The sequence below is a fragment of the Cicer arietinum genome, chromosome 7, assembly GCF_000331145.2.
Source record: "Cicer arietinum cultivar CDC Frontier isolate Library 1 chromosome 7, Cicar.CDCFrontier_v2.0, whole genome shotgun sequence".
NCBI lineage: Eukaryota > Viridiplantae > Streptophyta > Magnoliopsida > Fabales > Fabaceae > Cicer > Cicer arietinum.
The window spans coordinates 13,980,349-14,003,106 of record NC_021166.2 but is presented as its reverse complement, the minus strand read 5'-3'; the positions used below and the strand labels follow the sequence as shown (position 1 = coordinate 14,003,106).

At 32.4% G+C, this 22,758-nt stretch overlaps 3 protein-coding genes across 4 annotated transcripts in view; 2 read left to right on the top strand and 1 right to left on the bottom strand.

Moving 5' to 3' along the window:
* The window catches only part of LOC101508500 (uncharacterized), a 28,352-nt gene extending 16,600 nt beyond the window's left edge, over window positions 1–11,752 (top strand). The window contains exons 19-25 of the mRNA XM_012718223.3: window positions 4,479–4,591; window positions 4,678–4,873; window positions 5,940–6,051; window positions 6,130–6,284; window positions 8,583–10,002; window positions 10,398–10,592; window positions 10,923–11,752. Coding sequence (XP_012573677.1) covers window positions 4,479–4,591; window positions 4,678–4,873; window positions 5,940–6,051; window positions 6,130–6,284; window positions 8,583–10,002; window positions 10,398–10,592; window positions 10,923–11,393 — 2,662 coding nt within the window. The 3' untranslated portion in view covers window positions 11,394–11,752. The remainder of the gene's footprint in view (window positions 1–4,478; window positions 4,592–4,677; window positions 4,874–5,939; window positions 6,052–6,129; window positions 6,285–8,582; window positions 10,003–10,397; window positions 10,593–10,922) is intronic.
* On the top strand, window positions 48–3,576 carry LOC140918674 (uncharacterized). The gene is made up of 2 exons (XM_073363361.1): window positions 48–1,455; window positions 2,325–3,576. Exon 2 carries the CDS (start codon window positions 2,383–2,385, stop codon window positions 2,758–2,760), a length of 378 nt encoding a protein of 125 aa, XP_073219462.1. The 5' UTR covers window positions 48–1,455; window positions 2,325–2,382; the 3' UTR covers window positions 2,761–3,576.
* A 4,015-nt stretch (window positions 11,753–15,767) lies between the features above and the next one.
* On the bottom strand, window positions 15,768–21,035 carry LOC101508173 (uncharacterized). 2 transcript variants are annotated; one of them, XM_004509100.4, is made up of 10 exons: window positions 20,652–21,035; window positions 20,118–20,204; window positions 19,922–20,038; window positions 18,964–19,473; window positions 18,037–18,386; window positions 17,850–17,949; window positions 17,404–17,463; window positions 17,204–17,287; window positions 16,921–17,040; window positions 15,768–16,269 (listed from the first exon to the last, which is right to left on the bottom strand). In XM_004509100.4, the coding sequence occupies exons 1-10, from the start codon at window positions 20,709–20,711 to the stop codon at window positions 15,967–15,969; spliced, it is 1,791 nt and encodes a 596-aa protein (XP_004509157.1). In that variant the 5' UTR covers window positions 20,712–21,035; the 3' UTR covers window positions 15,768–15,966. The 2 variants fall into 2 exon arrangements, with proteins under 2 accessions (XP_004509157.1, XP_027192143.1); XM_027336342.2 differs by lacking the exon at window positions 20,652–21,035 and adding an exon at window positions 20,371–20,587.
* Between the last annotated feature and the right edge of the window lie 1,723 nt (window positions 21,036–22,758).

The following is a 22,758-nucleotide window of genomic DNA, read 5'->3' as shown; positions in this document are numbered from 1 at the left end:
AGGCAGTTGGCTTATGCGTGTATCAGGTAGACAAACTAGGAAATGTCATTATGCATATGATGCATGTTCCTTTTACTACATATTTGCTTAAACTATTTCTTGTTCCAAAACCTTTTAATGTCTACATTAATATGTTTAAGTTTTATTTTCTAATACCAACCATTAGATTATATAACTATATTATACTTGACAAGAAAATCGTAGTTTTTATTTATTAATTTTTTAGTGGCTGTTGGATCTTACAATAGATCATAGAGGAGTTCTAGTAACACACACTTTCTAACACTCTTTAATTAGTTTAAATTCACATAAGTCCACTATATCATGTGGGCCTCATATGAATTTGGTGGGACCCGTTTGGACTTTAACTTGTAAAATATGAGTAATTTATGTGTAAATTTTTGTGTTTTTTGTGTCTCTAGTGAGATCACACACCTTCTTATTTATAATGATGCTGCAATAATTACATTCAATGCCTAGGAAATTGTATTGACTAGGACTACTAACAATTAGCCTAGGATGTTGCACAATCAAGGAATAATTAGAACATATACGGAATTTTAACACTTCTCGTCAAGCTAAAGCATACTATGCTTTAAGCTTGTTACATCAAAACATTTTATCCCAAAAAAAAAATGAAGCTAAAGTTGACAACTGTTGGACAAGTTTGAGAAGAGAAGGCACCATTAACAATTCAAGTGCAAAAGAGTCATCGGTGGAAATAAAACGCGCCACTAATATGATTCATATGTGGGAATAGAGTTACCACCAGATTTATCGTCGGCTAGAATAAAAGGCGCCACTCATTTGATTCGTATGTGCGGATAGAGTCACCACTGGATTGATCGTCGGTGGGAATAAAATGATTGTCTGAGCAAATGGTCCCTTGTCCACGAAACTAAGTTCTCACAGCAGCAGATACAATGCGGAAGGGGGAATTGAAAGATAAGAGGTTGATGAAAAATCAATCCACTAGCGCGTAGTAAGTTTTAGTTTGAGGGGGAGTTTGCAACAACTGGCAATGAAATATGGTGGACAGAGACAGATGCACGCGTGGGTTTGATGGCGATGTGACACCCACGTGTAGAGAAGGTGGATGCGTGTGATGGCGTGTGCTGTGTCGGTTAACGCCAGGAGCACCGTTGTGTTCGTCAGAGGATTGTGCAGCAGTCTGTGGTGGTTTTAGGCAGTGGGTCGCATTGGAAAAAGTGCAGCTTGTGTTAGCACAGCTGTAACAGTGTAAATAAGCACATAACTACACGGAAAAAAACTCTGGTTATGGCGCAGCTGGAAAATGCAGAGAAGACAGGGTAGGGCTGCCGAAGTTGACGATGATGAACAACTGTTTGTGGCAAAAAATTAAAAGATTGAAAGGTGGTATTGTCGGCAGTGGTAGTGAAGCACAAAAACAGGTCACAAAATCAAAAGCTACTCTGATACCATGTAAAATATTAGGTGAAGTGTTTGTGTAAATTTATGTGTAAAGTCTATGTTTCTTGTTTCTCTAATGAGATCACATCCTTTCTATTTATAATGATGCTGCAATAATTACATTCAATGTCTAGGAAATTGTATTGACTAGGACTACTAACAATTAGCCTAGGATGTTGCACAATCAAGGAATAAATTAAAACATACATTGAATTTTAACATAACCAATCAAAGAGTGTGTTAAAAAGTGTGTTAATTCCATGATTGTGACCTATTATTGGGTGGAGTGAGAATGCAACGACATAAGTGAGTGTGCAATCATAGTAAAGTTTCTTCTCACATTGTTCCACTCTTGTCGATACCTATATCACAACCTTGGCCTTGATGGTTTCCAAAATTATAGATAAGCGCCAATGACTATGGACCTTCTTGGGATCCAATTACTAATAATACCTTCAAAAGGAAAACCTGCAAGAAGTGATTAATTAGATCCTCTACCATAGCACCCGGTGACAGTTTGTTATGGGGAGGACCATGTAGTAGAGGATTATTTTAGAGGGGGAGTTGGAGCATCGCTCTGGTTATCTGTGTTTCTCCTAATTTTTTGTAATGAATAATACATTCATCTTCATATTTCTCTTCATATTTTGTAATGAATCTGTATATTTTCATTGTCAATGCTTCTCGCCATGTACAATGGTACAATGGGTCAAGTCAGCTTTGACCGACTATTTTCCTTTCATTGATTTATAGCTCTCATGTATCAACTATAGTGTTGGAACTTGGAGCTCATACAATTGATCTTTTGTTGTGTGGTTTGTAGTGGTACTGTAGTTATTAATATGATATAATACAAGTTTGTAGTTACTTTTGTAATTTAATATCACTTGCAGGTTTGGTCAATTTGATAGTGCAAAAGAAACATTTGAAGTTATAGCAGACTATGAAGGCATGCTTGATCTGTTTATATGCCACCTTAATCCCAGTGCCATGCGGCGTCTTGCTCAGAAATTGGAAGAAGACAGCCTTGACTCAGAATTGAGGCGATATTGTGAAAGGATATTACGAGTTCGATCTACTGGATGGACACAAGGTATATTTGCCAACTTTGCTGCTGAGAGTATGGTTCCAAAAGGACCTGAATGGGGTGGTGGAAACTGGGAAATCAAAACCCCAACCACTGTGAAGGATATACCTCAATGGGAGCTTGCTGCAGAGGTGACACCATACATGAAGACTGATGATGGTACGATTCCATCCATTATTGTAGATCATATTGGTGTGTATTTAGGCTTGAATATGGGTATCAGTGGAGGGCAACTTCGCTAGATTTTGGGGTTGACATGCCCAAACCCAAATTCTTAGATGCTATCAAAATCTATAAATCCATTGGCAAAATGTTTTTGTTGTGATTAGCACTCAGCTGAATTATTATACACTTCTAACTAATCGCATGTTTTGTTCATGTCGGAGTCCCACATTTGATATTGATATGATATGGCTTGAATATGGGTATCAGTGGAGGGCAACTTCGCTAGATTTTGGGGTTGACATGCCCAAACCCAAATTCTTAGATGCTATCAAAATCTATAAAATCCATTCTAACACCTGCAAATGTCTAATTTTGCCAATGTTATCAATAGAGGATTGCGGAAAATAGCGAAAAACAAAAAATCGGCTATGAGAAATAGCGGATAGCGTTGCTGGAAAATAGCATGAGCCGTTTAACAGTTGAAATAAATCAATTATATATAAATAAATTAATGATGCATACAGATAAAAAAAAGCTGCATAAACATAAATTAAAAGAAAAAGTGACATAACATTAACTAGAGGGGATGAAATAATAAAAAAAAAACACAGGGCTGAAAGAATCACAGAGGAAGAGAAGAAATAAATTAAATTGGGAAAGAGAATGGAAAGGAAATAATTAGAAAAAAAATAAATATAAGAAGGATAGATGAAAGAATCCAAAAAAACTTAAAAGAGTAGAAAGGAAAAAAATAAAAGAAATGAGATGAACAAAAATAAGACTGATAAAAAGAGGTGAATGAAAAGGAAAAATAAAAAAACCGAGGAATAGAAGAAAAAAGAAACCGAAAAAACGTAGCTCTGTTACATGAGAAGGAACTCACTAGAGTCAATCCACAACAACTCTTTTCTTCAGTTATTCTTTTTGAATTTTTTTGAAGTGGTTCACATGCTTCTTTTTTAGTGTTTTCATTAAAAAAAACCATAAAACTCCTTTTTTCCGCCATCGCCGCCATGGGAATAGTTGCCATTATTGTGGTGGTAGCGGAACAGTCATAGCGTATCGGATTTTGTAGTGTTTTTCCCAAATCCTGCTATGCAATAGCAGCTATTTAACATCACTGAGTTTTGCAAACTTCACGCTTTCCAGTCTTGCGCTCAAGTGTCGGAGGGATGTTGTATTCCCACATTGGATAGTGATGTGGCCTGAATAGTGGTTATAGGTTGGGGACAACATTCACCCCATGTGCTAGATTTTGGTGTTGAGTTAAGCCCAAACTCAAATTCTAAGTGTTTACAAATAAAGTTAATTGAAGTGCAACTTCTTCAGTGCATGAATGTTATAATCATTGTACATGTGTACACATGAACGTAAGATTTTAAATACTGCTGTTTCCAATTGGAACAACAAGGAGCAAATATGTTTAGAGCTTGTTTCTTCGTCCCTTAGAGTCCTTCATCGATAATGGCTCGGGCAAAAGACATTTGTTATAGGACTCCTTGTTTGTGGAGCTAAAATACATAACTTTATTAATCCATGTTTCTTCAAATTTGACAGGTGCACTGGCAAGAAACACTAAGGGGACATGTCGCTGGAATTTTAACAACACACAGAGTCCTTATCGTTTCGGCGACACTTGATATGCTTTCGGGAACTTCTACAAATTTTGATAAGGGACTTCCTTCAATATCCTTTGAATTTTATCTTTTTGATATCAAGAAACCATTTATTCGCATTAAATTTCTTGCATTGCATATATTCTCTTTTTTGAAATCTTAACTTGAGCTCACTTTAGATCTCTCTTGTGGGTTGGGCCTGCCCTTCTTTTCTCTACTACTACTGCCATCAGTATACTTGGTTGGGATGGAAAAGTGAGGCCTGTCCTATCAATCAATATGCCATATGCAGGTAATTTTCTTGCTGCATACTAGGATGTCATAATATCTTATCCATCTGTTGTCTTACTAATCTATTTATATGAATTTATTTTCCAGTCTTGGTTGGGGCTTTGAATGACAGATTGTTGCTCGCTAGCCCTACAGAAATAAATCCAAGACAGAAGAAGGGGGTAGAGATCAAAAGCTGCCTTGTTGGTCTTCTTGAACCTATTCTGATTGGATTTGCCACAATGCAGATAAGTTTTGCGCAGAAGCTTGATCTGTCAGAAATATTATACCAAATAACGTCGAGGTTTCCTTCTTATATACCTTCAAAATTTGACCTCATCTGAAAATTACAACTTTATTGTTCTATAGCTGAAGTTTTTATGCCCATTTTACCAACAGATGCAATTTGATGTGAATATTACTTAGTTTGCTGAAAGTTAAAGATTTCTCAATATGGTGTAAATGAACAGTGTTCAGTGCAAGTCTCATGACTGTATGACGCAACTTATATCTTTTACAAAAATATTTTATTGAGTGGCTACGGCTTAGTTTTGGCTCACCTCTTTTTTGTTTACATATTTTCTTACTAATGTTGTGCTTTTTTTAAGCTTTCAATCATTAGATAGAGTTGAGGTGGCATCTACCTATGCCATAAATGAGTAGAGTTAGCTCCAGGCTCCAAACTCTTTCAACAATGGAAGTTAAATGGTGAGCTTGTCAGTTGTCACTCTTCCCGTAGGTTATAAATCATGCCCTGCCCTAGCGAGACATAGTTCACTTTCATTACTCAAACACATGTGTTTTTATGTTGGTATGATCCGTTTTGATATTACCACATGAATAAAGTGGCCATGAGCCATTCTTTTGGTTTGGGTTTCTTGTTATGTAGTTTTATAGTTGTGTCCTGTGGCCACAAGTCCTTTTTCCCCTAATATTATGATAATCTTGGCTACCTAATCACTGCGTAGTTTTAAATTGGAAATATATGCTCCTCATAAATCACAAGATATATTGTCACTCATACCACTCCATGTAACTCCATGCTATCGACAAGCCAATCCACTCATGCTCATTGACAAAATACCTCTCTTATACGTATCTTGGCAACCACTTAAATAAAAAACTATTAAACTAGATTCAATTTGTTATTAAACAAGATCCAAAACTAAGTTGTGTAATGCAGCCACAATTTGCATCAAACTAGATTCAATTTACACCATATTTGGAAATAATATGCAACTTGCACCAAACTGGTAGCATACTCGTCAAATTGCTTCCTTGGGCAGAAGTCCAGCTTTAGTCTTGAAGAGTTAATTAAATGTATACTGAAGCTGATAAGATTGACACATTAAATTTGTATCCGATTGAAGGTTCGACAGCTTGCGCATAACACCAAGGTCTCTGGATATCCTTGCAAGAGGATCTCCGGTTTGTGGAGATTTAGCTGTCTCTTTATCACAATCAGGTCCACAGTTCACCCAGGTAAGCATTTGGATGCAGTCTTAATAATTTTGCATTGGACTCTCTGAACTACTGAACATGTTGAAAATCTGATCTCAGGTGATGCGAGGTGTCTATGCTGTGAAAGCTCTTCGTTTTTCCACTGCTTTATCTGTTCTGAAAGATGAATTTCTGCGTTCCAGAGATTATCCAAGATGTCCTCCCACATCTCATTTGTTTCACCGGTTCAGGCAGTTGGCTTATGCGTGTATCAGGTAGACAAACTAGGAAATGTCATTATGCATATGATGCATGTTCCTTTTACTACATATTTGCTTAAACTATTTCTTGTTCCAAAACCTTTTAATGTCTACATTAATATGTTTAAGTTTTATTTTCTAATACCAACCATTAGATTATATAACTATATTATACTTGACAAGAAAATCGTAGTTTTTATTTATTAATTTTTTAGTGGCTGTTGGATCTTACAATAGATCATAGAGGAGTTCTAGTAACACACACTTTCTAACACTCTTTAATTAGTTTAAATTCACATAAGTCCACTATATCATGTGGGCCTCATATGAATTTGGTGGGACCCGTTTGGACTTTAACTTGTAAAATATGAGTAATTTATGTGTAAATTTTTGTGTTTTTTGTGTCTCTAGTGAGATCACACACCTTCTTATTTATAATGATGCTGCAATAATTACATTCAATGCCTAGGAAATTGTATTGACTAGGACTACTAACAATTAGCCTAGGATGTTGCACAATCAAGGAATAATTAGAACATATACGGAATTTTAACACTTCTCGTCAAGCTAAAGCATACTATGCTTTAAGCTTGTTACATCAAAACATTTTATCCCAAAAAAAAAATGAAGCTAAAGTTGACAACTGTTGGACAAGTTTGAGAAGAGAAGGCACCATTAACAATTCAAGTGCAAAAGAGTCATCGGTGGAAATAAAACGCGCCACTAATATGATTCATATGTGGGAATAGAGTTACCACCAGATTTATCGTCGGCTAGAATAAAAGGCGCCACTCATTTGATTCGTATGTGCGGATAGAGTCACCACTGGATTGATCGTCGGTGGGAATAAAATGATTGTCTGAGCAAATGGTCCCTTGTCCACGAAACTAAGTTCTCACAGCAGCAGATACAATGCGGAAGGGGGAATTGAAAGATAAGAGGTTGATGAAAAATCAATCCACTAGCGCGTAGTAAGTTTTAGTTTGAGGGGGAGTTTGCAACAACTGGCAATGAAATATGGTGGACAGAGACAGATGCACGCGTGGGTTTGATGGCGATGTGACACCCACGTGTAGAGAAGGTGGATGCGTGTGATGGCGTGTGCTGTGTCGGTTAACGCCAGGAGCACCGTTGTGTTCGTCAGAGGATTGTGCAGCAGTCTGTGGTGGTTTTAGGCAGTGGGTCGCATTGGAAAAAGTGCAGCTTGTGTTAGCACAGCTGTAACAGTGTAAATAAGCACATAACTACACGGAAAAAAACTCTGGTTATGGCGCAGCTGGAAAATGCAGAGAAGACAGGGTAGGGCTGCCGAAGTTGACGATGATGAACAACTGTTTGTGGCAAAAAATTAAAAGATTGAAAGGTGGTATTGTCGGCAGTGGTAGTGAAGCACAAAAACAGGTCACAAAATCAAAAGCTACTCTGATACCATGTAAAATATTAGGTGAAGTGTTTGTGTAAATTTATGTGTAAAGTCTATGTTTCTTGTTTCTCTAATGAGATCACATCCTTTCTATTTATAATGATGCTGCAATAATTACATTCAATGTCTAGGAAATTGTATTGACTAGGACTACTAACAATTAGCCTAGGATGTTGCACAATCAAGGAATAAATTAAAACATACATTGAATTTTAACATAACCAATCAAAGAGTGTGTTAAAAAGTGTGTTAATTCCATGATTGTGACCTATTATTGGGTGGAGTGAGAATGCAACGACATAAGTGAGTGTGCAATCATAGTAAAGTTTCTTCTCACATTGTTCCACTCTTGTCGATACCTATATCACAACCTTGGCCTTGATGGTTTCCAAAATTATAGATAAGCGCCAATGACTATGGACCTTCTTGGGATCCAATTACTAATAATACCTTCAAAAGGAAAACCTGCAAGAAGTGATTAATTAGATCCTCTACCATAGCACCCGGTGACAGTTTGTTATGGGGAGGACCATGTAGTAGAGGATTATTTTAGAGGGGGAGTTGGAGCATCGCTCTGGTTATCTGTGTTTCTCCTAATTTTTTGTAATGAATAATACATTCATCTTCATATTTCTCTTCATATTTTGTAATGAATCTGTATATTTTCATTGTCAATGCTTCTCGCCATGTACAATGGTACAATGGGTCAAGTCAGCTTTGACCGACTATTTTCCTTTCATTGATTTATAGCTCTCATGTATCAACTATAGTGTTGGAACTTGGAGCTCATACAATTGATCTTTTGTTGTGTGGTTTGTAGTGGTACTGTAGTTATTAATATGATATAATACAAGTTTGTAGTTACTTTTGTAATTTAATATCACTTGCAGGTTTGGTCAATTTGATAGTGCAAAAGAAACATTTGAAGTTATAGCAGACTATGAAGGCATGCTTGATCTGTTTATATGCCACCTTAATCCCAGTGCCATGCGGCGTCTTGCTCAGAAATTGGAAGAAGACAGCCTTGACTCAGAATTGAGGCGATATTGTGAAAGGATATTACGAGTTCGATCTACTGGATGGACACAAGGTATATTTGCCAACTTTGCTGCTGAGAGTATGGTTCCAAAAGGACCTGAATGGGGTGGTGGAAACTGGGAAATCAAAACCCCAACCACTGTGAAGGATATACCTCAATGGGAGCTTGCTGCAGAGGTGACACCATACATGAAGACTGATGATGGTACGATTCCATCCATTATTGTAGATCATATTGGTGTGTATTTAGGCTCAATTAAAGGAAGAGGTAATATTGTTGAGGTGAGGGAAGATAGTTTGGTTAAGGCATTCATGCCAGCAGGTAATGAAAATAAAGTATATGGTCTTGAGGCATCTTCAGTTAAATCAATATCTAATCAACCGAATGTGGTTGGTAATCCCAAAGGTGATTCATCGATGGGTTTGGAAAGCCTTAACAAACAGCTTGTCAGTTCCTCTGCTGATGAGCAGGCTAAAGCAGAAGAAGAATTTAAGAAATCCATGTATGGAGCTACTGATGATGGTAGCAGTAGTGATGAAGAAGGAGTATCCAAAATTAAAAGAATACACATTAAAATACGTGACAAGCCAATTTCCTCTTCTACTGTAGATGTAAATAAGATTAAAGAAGCCACTAGACAATTTAAACTTGGTGAAGGGTTACCTCCACCAATGAGGAACAGGTCAAGCAGTGGAAGCCAGGATCTTGGACAGATTTTGTCCCTGCCACCAGCAACTACTGGAGCGGTTTCTGCTACTGTTTCAACTCCCGTTGACCTTTTTGGTACAGATGCCTCAACTCAACCAGAATTGATTTCACAGCCAACTACTGGGGTTGTAGGTGGGGGAATGACAACAGGACCTATTCCTGAGGATTTCTTTCAGAATACAATTTCTTCTGTTCACGTGGCCGCATCACTGCCTCCTGCTGGAACTTTTCTCTCAAAATTCACTCCAGGGGCTCAAATTAGCAATACAACTCCAAATCAAGTTAGGGCTGCTGAAGCTTATTCTGGTCTTCAAGGTGGCGTTTCCACTCAAGCCAGTCAACAACCTGTTGTTTCAATTGAGTCCATTGGACTTCCTGATGGTGGTGTACCACCGCAATCCATGCCTCAGGCTGTAGTTACGCCCCAATCTCAGTTGCAGCCTGCTCAGCCCCAAATTTCAAGCCAACCTCTTGATCTCAGCGTACTTGGCGTACCAAATTCTGCTGATTCAGGGAAGCTTCCGCAAACTGGTTCTGCACCAGTTTCTGTGCATCCTGGACAGGTATAAATACATATACGCATAAGAACTACATGCATGTCAAATGGTGGACACAATGTTATTTCTAGGTTTGAGGTTCTATGGTTTTCAATCACAGTTTTGTACATTATTTTCTGTGAATTGGGAAGAATGTGGGGAGGACTGCAGGAATTAGATGTTCTGTATTAAAATGGCATCTACAAGAAACCAAAATGAACATTCTTTTTCCTGTTTTTCTTATTGTGATACTGCGGTTTCTAGAGAAGAAATTAGGAAAGTTTGCCGATAAAAATGTCAGTTTAGCTATTGCATGTATGAACATGATAGGGTTTTTCCAATGATAATGACATGGCTACTGAATCTACCGAGCATGTATTGTTTCTTCATTGTCTCCAATCTAATGGATTTTCTAATGACAGGTTCCCCGTGGGGCTGCTGCTTCTGTATGTTTCAAGACTGGACTCGCTCACCTGGAACTAAACCATCTTTCCGATGCATTGTCTTGCTTTGATGAATCTTTTCTTGCATTGGCTAAGGAACAATCTCGTGGAAGTGATATAAAAGCTCAAGCGACAATTTGTGCTCAATACAAAATAGCAGTCACTCTTCTTCGGGTACTAATACAATTCTATAATTTTAAAGAACATGGATACAATTGAAATCTTGGCCAATAATAATAATAATAATAATAAATAAATTAGATACTTGAGTTGTTTCTCTAGGCTATACGCCTGTTGTATCGAAGAAATTGTATCAAAAGAGACATTATCCACCACACTAATGATTGAGCTGAAACAATTTTTTTATGCATGGCATAGTAATCGATCAGACATGGAAAATTATCCACACTGGAAATGTTGATTTTCTCCATTAGACATGAACCTCCAAAATTGTATTCGAGTTTTGTAATACATTTGATGACTAAAAATCTTTTATCATTGCAGGAAATAGGACGTCTGCAAAGAGTTCATGGCCCAAGTGCAATCAGTGCAAAAGATGAGATGGCAAGACTTTCACGTCATCTAGGTTCATTGCCTCTTCTTGCTAAGCACAGAATAAATTGCATTCGAACTGCCATCAAGAGGAATATGGAGGTCCAAAATTATGCATATTCAAAGCAAATGCTAGAACTACTACTGTCTAAAGCACCTTCAAGCAAGCAGGAGGAATTTAGAAGCTTGGTTGACTTATGTATTCAGAGAGGTTTGACTAATAAGTCCATTGACCCCTTGGAAGATCCCTCTCAATTCTGTGCTGCCACTTTAAGCAGGCTGTCTACCATTGGATATGATGTATGTGATCTATGTGGGGCCAAATTTTCGGCCGTGACCGCACCTGGATGCATAGTCTGTGGAATGGGAAGCATCAAAAGATCTGATGCTATTGCAGGACCAGTGCCTTCACCATTTGGTTGAGTATCCAAGATGTATAACAATACTTGCTGTAATGCGTTAACCCTATTGAAGTTGTTGTAAAGAAGAACTACATTCTAGAGAAAATATACTAGAGAGTGGGAAACAGAATTCTTGCACAAAAGCTGGAAGATTATAGGGTTTCACTATTGTGTACACTGCTGTTGAGTTTGGATGAGATTGTGATGTTTCCTCGGCTTTTTTCCTCCTCTCCCTATGATGAATGAATTCTGTGATTACTTGTGTTGTTTTGTTCTGATTATGTAATTATGTTGTACATCTGCGAAGATGGAAGTACGAAGTAACAGAGCAAGATTGTATATTTGTGTTCGTAAGAGTTTATTTGAAAGACTTTTTGTGCATGCTTTTATTTTTGAAAGACTGTTTTTTTTTTTTTTTTCAACAGGACCAATATTTCAATATGTTATGCCTTTGTGTTTCATTTCCGTATCTTGGCCATCATATTTCTGAGGAAGTTAATTTTGGCCATCCTATTTTAATCCAATGCTAAAGATTATTTAGTAATAATTTAGTGGAGGTGTAATTTGAGTTGATAGATTTCAAATTAATGGCTAAGATGGGTTGATGAGTGTAAATGCGGACATTTTTAACTCAAGTTAGATGGAGAGAATCTTGATTTTATATTTTGTTTTCACCAATACTTCTTTGAAACTCAACTTGAAATATGAAATTTGTCAAATGATTGAGACTTATGATTTATGACTGTGTGAATAAGTAATTGTAGAGAATCCTATCTATTATAATAATTAAAACAGAACCCTCCAAAGTTCTTCTTTTATATTGTCAATTATTGTTCAAGATAATATATCAATATTAATTGCATATGAAATGAGTTTTTTTTTCTAAGTTGAATATGTATCCCATAACATTTTTTCTTTTTATAATTAAAAATACACAAATCATAATTGAAACAAAAAAAAAAGAATAATATTAAATATTTGAAAATAAAGTACTTCTAACTATTTCATTATTCACTCGAAACTTTCTATGTCTTAAACATTCATAGACTTTTATTACCTATAATTTTTTTCAACCACTCTTGAAGTTTATTGACTGTGTCAAATTATCATTTTAAAATTCCAAATTTTTTCAATATTTTAGATTTAACAAACTATCACTCACGAATGAATGTTATAATATATCACAAAGCACACAATATTATTAGAAGAACCACTTCAATGAAATAAAGAAAGTTTGAATAAACCAATTCCACATTTAAATATATTTTGCAAAAATTGTATTAGTCAACAATGTTTTACTTTTTCTTTTGTACTAAAGCAAATCTAGCTTATATATAATTATTCAAAAATATATTTACCTTTAAGTACATAAATACATCAAGATGTATCTTCAAAAGAATATAAACTATCTAATATCTTCAAATCATGGCAATGCAAGTTCGACTACATACACACATCAAGATTTATCTTCTATTTTTCAACCACTCTGTTGTAAATTCTAAGTTCAAACAATGATAACGACATTATAAAATACAACCAATGTACAACTATTTATGTGACACACTATTAATTCACAAATACTTCAATAATATTGTTTTTATATTATCAATTATTAATTATTTCAGTATATACATGAAACTTTTTATATATTAAACATTCACAAACTTTTCTTGTCTATAATTTTTTTCAACCACTCTTGAAGTTTCTTGACCGTGTCAAATTATTATTTGAACAACTTATGTGACACACTATTAATTCACAAATACTTCAATAATATTGTTTGAAAATGAAGTACTTCTAACTATTTCAGTATTCACTCGAAACTTTTTATGTCTTAAACATTCACAAACTTTTCTTGTCTATAATTTTTTTCAACTACTCTTGAAGTTTATTGACTGTGTCAAATAATTATTTTAAAATTCCAAAGCACACATGAATGAATTGTTTTAATATTTTGGATTTAACAAACTATCACTCACGAATGAATGTTATAATATATCACAAAGCACACAATATTATTAGAAGAACCACTTCAATGAAATAAAAAAGTTTGAATAAACCAATTCCACATTTAAATATATTTTGCAAGAATTGTTTTAGTCAACAATGTTTTACTTCTTCTTTTGTACTAAAGCAAACCTAGCTTATATATAATTATTTAAAAATATATTTACCTTTAAGTACATAAACACTTGAGTATATTCTACTATAAAACAAAATTAACATTACTTTTAAATTACATATTATTGTTATTTTATACTTAGTAATATATTAAATTTTACCGCGCAACGTGCGGGTTATTCTCTAGTTTCATTTATTTATCAATTGTTTTTTGCCGCTCTTTCATGTTACTTCTTTTTAACAGCATTTGAATTAAGGGGATCCTGCATTTACATAGTGGAGACGTTGATTGTATCCAAAACATAAAAAAACAAAAAGTTAATTTTATAATTCAAAATATTGGGTTTGAATTGAATTTGGACCTTTCAATCTTGATTGAAAGACTACTAATGTTTGGACTTTGTGAATAAGTAGAACTCCCATACTATAGTGGAGTTGGATCCTTTTAAAAGAAATACTTTTCTTCTTCTTTTAAGTTGCATGTCTTCTCTTTTGACATCTACAATGGATTTCTTTCTCATATTTAATATTAAGCCAAATAGGCATAGAATTATTTGTGGGTCAAGTTTAATATGTTTTGAAGTGTTGAGTAGAAGGAATTTGATGCTTGTTAGGTACTAACAATTAGAATAAGAAATTAGAGCATATTAATGAGCGGGACCCACTCAAGTATCTAAACAAAGGAAAATCAATTGTGTATTTTTTTAACGAAACAAATTTATTGAAAGAGTTTCTGACATTAAAGGTCCGGATGATATACAAGTATGATAGTGGTAAAATATGATATAAAATTGAATAAAGATATGATAGATTTCAAATTAATGGCTAAGATGGGTTGATGAGTGTAAATGCAGACATTTTTAACTCAACTTAGATGGAGAGAATCTTGATTTCATATTTCGTCTTCACCAATACTTCTTTGAAACTCAACTTGAAATATGAAATTCTTCAAATGATTGAGAATTATTATTTATGATTGTGTGAATAAGTAACTGTAGAGAATCCTATTTCATTTATTTACCAATTGTTTTTTACCGCTCTTTCATGTTACTTCTTTTAACAGGATTTGAATTAAGGGGATCTTGCATTTACATAGTCGAGACGTTGATTGTTTAATCAAAATTTGATTATCCAAAAAAAAAGTTAATTTTATAATTCAAAATATTGGGTTTGAATTGAAAGACTACTAATGTTTGGACTTTGTGAATAAGTAGAACTCCCATAGTGGAGTTGGATCCTTCTTAAAGAAATACTTTTCTTCTTTTAAGTTGCATGTCTTCTCTTTTGACATCTACAATGGATTTCTTTCTCATATTTAATATTAAGCCAAATAGGCATAGAATTATCTGTGGGTCTAGTTTAATATGTTTTGAAGTATTGAGTAGAAATAATTTGATGCTTGTTAGGTACTAACAATTAGAATAAGAAATTAGAGATGAGTTATATGTATTTGAATTGCAAGAGTTTTTTTGACATTAAAGGTCCGTATGATATACAAGCATGATAGAGGCAAAATATGATATAAAATTGAATAAAGATATAATAGTGATAAAATAACAAATACGATAAGATTATTTTATCTTAAAATATATTTGATACATATCATATCATAACATGATATAATATGTATTATAGTTAAATGAAAAATCATCATTGTGAATTAAATACATAGTAATTTTTTTAAATTAATTTATAATACTTTTAGTTTTTAATTATTATAAATCAACAAAAAATACTAAAAATAAATTAATAAGTAACAAAGTAATTATATTTAAAACAATCTATCGACACTACTAAATAAAAAAATTCAAAAACTAAATCATGAGTAATTAAATAATTCTATTTTATTTATCAACTAAGTTAAATATAAAAATATAATATATATTATATATAAATGACAAAATTAACCATGTAAACAAATTATATTTATGTTAAAAAATTCAATTAAATTTTATAATTTTAAATAATAATTTATAATAACAAAACTATCTTTATAATAAAATTATATATATTTTATTAGATTGTATAAAACTTTAAGTTGAGACAATATAAATAACAGTGTGATTTAATTTATCATATCATATTAATTCTTCAAACACTAAATTCAAATAAAATATAATAATTTATTTTTATTATGTCTATTATTTTATCCATCAAATGTGCTAAATGAATAAGCATCGTTTAGTGAGAATATAAACTCTGCACTACGGTTTGGCACTACATGGTTAAAGCAACATGATATTATCCTAAAAAATCCAAAATGTATGCCACCAAATGAATGTCTAAGAAATATCTATGTATATTTCCTATAAACCATACATATCTAATCAACAATGACCATAACCAAAAATGCCAAAACCCATTTCCAAAATAAATAAAAAACATTATTACATGTTTTGGCTTTTATATACTTTCTATGTAAACCAATGTACACAAAAAATACCCACCACACCAAAGTTCAGAATGTCACTGATTCATTGGTGTAAAAGCAACCTGAAACTAAAATCATAAGGCTTCATTTGTACCATATGTGAAAGAGACATTTTTTCCCTTCCTTCAATGCATTTAACTGCTTGGTTTCTTATTTCATCAGATAATTGGAGACAAATCCAATCCAATAAAGAATCAAGGTCCTTTGCAAAATCAAGTAAATACCAATCCAGCAACTTGGGGATTATTATCTTGTTTGTTTTTGTAATGCCTATTGAAGCTTGTAAATAATCTCTTTTTGCTGCTTCTAACTCATTGTCAACTTTTGATGCTGTATACACCCTCACCTTAATTAAAACAAAAAGAATAAATTATTGTTACTTCAATGCAATAAATATAAGGAAATACATATAGATTTATATACATCCACATGCATAAAAAAAATGGATTTTAAAACAAAAATATTAATTAAAAAAAAATGGATTTTGTTAGGTATAGTAACCTTTCATTCACCGAACAGCCTAAAATTTTGGTAGACTTTGGTGATTGACAATGACAACAACATTTACAATGCTAGAACTAGTATTGTCATTGATCCTAAAAGTGAAAAAGTACAAACTAGAAAGCTTGTGTGTAAAATTTAACACCCCTGATAGTGCTAATTTTAAACCAGTGATTTAAGAAAAAAATGTCTTGTTAATGTATGTTTTCAGGGTATTTATTAAAGAATCTTAAAAAAAATTGTGTTAAAAATAATAATTTTTAAAGAATTGAATATACTATTTCTAAAACATTTTTTACATTGAATTGGGTACAGAAGCATAATTTTTTTAGTTTTCTCATGCATTGTCTAATTGTTAGACTAGTTGGTAATTGTATATTATTCCATCAGTTTCATTATGAGTGGTCACATTTTAAAAAGAATTATCTAAAAATAAGAGTATTTTTAATTCTCATAGTATTTATGTTATTATAAAGTTGAGTAACAAAAAACATACTGCAGGTGAAGACCAGCTTCCACAAGAAAGTGCAAATGTTACTAAAGGCTCAGACCATTCCAATCCAAATATGCTTCTTGCTTTCACCTCATCATTATTTTTTGCAGCTTTTGGACATGTCTGTTGAATGAAGTTAAGATGAAAATTAGGGGATTAATTAATTGTAATATATATTATTAGGACACTATACATAAAACACAACAAAGTCATAAAAAATTAAGTAAAGTATACTTATTATGCCTAAACTCTAAAATCAAAAGGAGAACAAGATTGTGGCACTTACAAACTTAAGGTGATAAGGCAGTCTCAATATAAAATGTTCTATTGTGATTGCATTTAGCAACTGTCCCCCAACTACTATTGTTGCCTGAAACATGCATTACCAGAAGAGAATAAATATCCATTCAAATGAGAAAAGTCAGCAATATTTTTACTGTTCTGAGTATATTTTTTAAAAGATATATAATGCTCAAATTATCATACCTTTTGCATTAGTGCTACAACCATTTCAGGACTTTCAGGTATGCCATGTTCTAAGTATGCCTACAATAGTGAAATCCAAATATTTTAATGTGTTGACTAATGAATATTGACTCCAACAATAATATTAGTGAAGCTAAGAATTCATCAATTGCAAATGTAGAACTTATAGATCAAACTCTTCAATGTGCTTGAAAAAACTCTAAAATCAGGTGGAAAATCACAGTGGACCAGAAGTTATGCATTGAAACTTTTAAAAATCGTAAATTGATAGTGGCATTTGTTCACCGCTCAACCAAACACAAATTCAATTTTGCAGTGTACTCTCTAGCCTTAAATATAAGCATAATATTACATGTATTTGTCTAAATTTAAACCAAATATATATGTATTTTTTTTTTTTTATATTTAAAGGTGTAGTAAATCAGAATGACAGAAAAGTGTCTTACATTAAGAATAGAAGAATTATAAGTGTTTATCCAGAATGCAAGTTTTTCCTGATGAGTAAGACCCTTCAAGTTCAAAGAGGCAACTTTCCCAAGTAGGAACCTGTATTTTATCTGCAAGATTAGATATCTATATATATATCTTTAAAGGATCATCAACCATCAGTTAATAATCATCCATATAACTTACTTCAACCTATGGATCAAAAACATTGCATTTGTTTTTCTGTTGAGATCAAAAGTGGAACCTTTAACTTCACATAAATTCTTATATGGACCAACTTCTCTTGTTTTGGATTCTGAACAGATATCATAAGGATCACACAACTGACCCTTTTTTTCCTTACTACAAGAAGGAGTTTTTGGTTCCACAAATTTGTCCTTGGAAGTACCAATTCTCATAAATATGTTACACAAACACTTGACAAGATCCTCTGAAACTCTATTTGGTGTGCTATCAACTTCTGACACCTTATCATTTGTTGATGAATTTGAGGAACTCTTTGCTCTTTCATGATCTGATATTAATCTCCAGTCCAACTAGACAAACAAAAGAAAAATATTAAACAAAATAGTGTTCAAAAGATAGCACAATCAATCACATCATAGAATAACTAACATGTTTGAAATATTTATGTTTCTCAAAGTATATCACTTTAGAATATTAGAGTTGCTGAGTTCTTATAATTTCTTTATTTAATTAGCTTCCATTAACGACGAACTGATTAGAATTCCTAAATTTAATTAAATTTTGGATTACCAGAACTCATTTTTTTTTAGAATCGATGGTTTAAGACAAAAAAAATACTCTACATTAATTAGTTCTTCCACTTAATTTCTATCACAACAAGAACTTCATTTTTGTCAAAGAAGATTATTTTAGCTTGAAACAAGTAAAGTTAATGATTATTATAAGATGTATTAATTATCTTAAATGATATTTTATCTGAAATAAAATATAAACAAAAAAAATTGAAAAGTTGATGTTTCTAATTTAAATTTTCGATCAGATACATTAAATTTTAAAATACATTTATTTTAGATGTAAAAGTAGATAAAATGAGATGTAGAGAATAATTACTTTAAAAAAATTCTTACAGAGTTACTATTTAATTACCTGCAATTTCAAGTGATCCATTGACTTCTGAGCTGATTCTTGTTTGAGTGGAGATTTCTTTGAAGGAGTGATGAGTTTGGATATTTTCTTCACAGGAGAATGCTTATCTCTCACAAAGTTACTAAACAATTGATTCTCTTTTCCCCTTCCTTCTTCTGGAATAGATGAAAATGAATCTTGTTTTCTGTGCAATAATTGCTTCCCATTCCCAGTGACAGTGTCAGGAGAGAATAATAGCTTTCTGCTAGAAGCACTTCTGGAAAGTGAAGGCTGTGGCAGAGACCTTGTCATTGAATTAAACTCAGTTTGTGAATAGGATTTTGATCTCTGATGCTTTGAACTACTTCTCATTGAGTTTTGGTCAATAGGGTCATTCAAATTTTCTGCATTTCTCTTTGAGGATATGTACACAGCTTCTTGATATAAACCTTGTCTGAAATTCACAACTTGTTCTTCAAGCCTTACCACTTCTTCTTCCAACACTGCCACCTCAGCTAGAAGCTCCAATGTCTAAAACAATCACCAACATAGTCCACATTACTTTCAATGAATCCAAATAACATCATATAAGTGTTTATATGTTATGCATAAGCTATTTATGTAACAAATGATAAAATAAAGTTAAATTGTACTCATATATGCTACAAGATGTTTTCATAAAGCATTCTGGAGAGCTTATGAAAATAAGTTAAAAAAAACTTTTCAACATATCACCGGTTGTTTTCATAAATTCTCCTCAACCAAGTATCAGAATCAATAGATAAGTTTAAATAAGCCACTTTAAAGAGGCTAACTAGTAATAAAGTGAATCATTGTGAAGAACTGCATTCTTCCATTATTGTAAGTGGCAGAGTGATTTTGTTGCCACGTTCAGCATTTGTCGCTTCGATTCGTAATACAATGAAGTGAATTCATTGTGAGAAACTGAATTATTCAATTCGAAAAGAGAGAGACTAACATATGGAGGAAGATAAGGAGGAAGACGAGGTAAAGAACCCAAAGGTCTTGTAAATGCTCTTTCTAAAGCTCTATGAACATTCTCTTCATGTCTCAGTTTCCTCTTCAACTTATCTACCTGAAACAAACCTTTCAAAACATCACTACTTTGGATCAATGAAATATAAAAACACAACAAAAAGATTCAAAATACACACATCTTGTATCAATGCCATTTTCCTTTCTCTATTATTAGATCTTCGCCCATTTTTCATTGCTTTGCTTCCACCACTTTCCATCTTCTCCTGTTTTTCACATTCAACAATAAACAAATCCATAAACACAAAAACTTTGATTTTTCTTCCAAAGAAAAAGAAGATAAAAAAGGGTAATAGTATAAATTATTCGTTTCGTGAAAGAAGTTAAAGAACAATATTTTAGATTTGGATCAAAAGTGCATGACATATATACCCTTTTGTCAGTTAACCATAAGACTTCATAATTACAAAAAATTATTCCAAAATTTGAAGTAAAATTCCATGCTTGTTACTCTTAAAGTAGCTCTTTTATTTTTGCTTTGAAATCAAGCTTTTTTTCTTTTTCAATTATTCTTAAACAGAGTTTTTTAATGCTTTAAAGGGTATTTTCCCTATGTGATTAAAAAAAAAATAATTTTTGAAATTATTTAAATAAATAAATAAATAAAAACTAGTCTAGAAAAAGAAAGAAGAAGAAGTAGAAGTAGAAGTTACTTTGGCATCATTTAAAGAAGATTTGATTGAGTGAAGAGTTGAGCGTGTTCTAGCATTCATTTGTTGTTCCACTTTTTCTCAGAAAACAATGCAATTTAGTAATAGCTTTGCTTCAGAATAAAGAAAAAACAAAGTGTGACAATAGAACATTGATAGAAAAGAAACAACAGAGTAATAACACATCAAAATAAAAGAATTAATGGAGCGGGAAAATTGAAAGAAAAGCAAAAAAATAATAATAATATTGTGTTTGTAGGAGGAATCTTGAAGAGAGTGAATAAGAAGAAGAAAACGACGAGGTTGTTGTGTGACAAAAGTGTTCCACTTGTTTTTTAGTACCTACCACCTACAAAATTCACTTCACTTCTTCTTCTTTCTTCCATCAAATAAATAATTACGACACAACACAAAACAACAAAATTTACCTCTCCTCAAACTCTTATTATTTTTTTTTATGGTTGAAACTAATAGTTAGATTCATTACTAATAAATATAAATATAGAAAAATGGAGAATAGAATTAGCGTTACGAGATATTTTTTTGTATGTTTTGAATGATGAGAAAATGTATTGTTAATTAAATTTGTTTTAGACCAACTTTAAATGAAAGTTTATTATTTTACGGTTATTTTTAAGTTGTTTTTATAATAAGATTCAATATTTCTTAATTTAGGTCTTTTTAAGAAATAAATTGGAGAAAAGTTATATCCTTATTATTTATCTTTTAATTTGATTTGGTTTGACCTAAATCCTACAACTCTAGAAACACATTCTAAAAGCAGCACACCCCAAGTGCTAATCTAAAGACATCAACAAAAACTTCAAAAAAAGATATTCCACTTGTAGAATTTTCACTTTATCTTTTATGTCCAACTAAATATTATTCATTTCTATTTTGAACTTTTTCGGTTCAATCTTTTTCGTTTTCATTCTTCTCATTGAGAGGGTGAAGCCTAAGAGAAAGAATAATATCTTCTTCTTTACTCATCACATATAGGAGAATATATTTTTTGCATATAGTAATAGTAAGATTGTGTGTGATAAAAACTAAGATTATGTTTGCAATATTTGATAAATGTGTTAATATTTGTTGTCTAATTCGTATTTATTATTTTTGGTCTGTTAATCGATTAAATATGATAGCATAATAAATAAGATGTTTAAATAATTCAAAGAAATTATAGATTAAATGATTATGTGATAATCGATTAAGCAATAAATGATAATCGAGCAGGAGATTAATAAAATCCAAAAATAATATAAGTGTTGATGTGTTAATTTTAGTGGTTAGAATCGGTAGAGTGAATAAAAAATTAATTAAAATGATTATATAATCGATTAGATAAATAGATAATCAATTAAAATGATAGTCATGATTAATTAATTGATTGAAGAGGTAATTATACATTAAGTGTAATCACAATCTATTAAAGGGTTTAGATAGATAATGAATTAGGATGTTAAGATAATATATTAACGTCCGTACAAAAACTTAATAAAGTAATTGTTAGGCAACTACTTATAGTAAAAAAATGAAATTAATTGATGATGATTAAACATAATAATTAATAACTGAGTTAGTTAGTAAAAATATTAATAATTGTGATGATGAAGGAACGATGATGTGGTTGACATGTTATGGACTTAATCAAGAAAATTAATAGAGTGATCGAGCATGCTTTGAAAGGGGTATGGAATTTGATGCATTTGTAAGAGAACATAGTGATAGAGAATCATTGTGTGTGTGTGACAGAGAGAAAGAGAGAGAGAGAGAGAGAGAGAGATGTTGAGTGTGCACTTTTTACCTTTGGCATTGTGAGTGTGAGTGTGACTTTCATAATGAATAATAACGTGCGACCCATCTCTTCCTCTCCTCAACAACTACTTTTTTTTTTTCTTTCTTCTTCGTACACTTGTGTGTTGTGTGTGTGTGTGTTTCACTAAACTTTTAATTCACAGTTAAATTAGCAAATTGTTAAGTTGGAAGATAAATTAGAAACTATACAGTTGTGTAAAATTATTATTGTGAAATTAATATATTTTTTTAAATTAAAAAAAAAATATTTTTATTGTGACATATTTCGTCGTTTTCAAGAAGAAATTTTAGC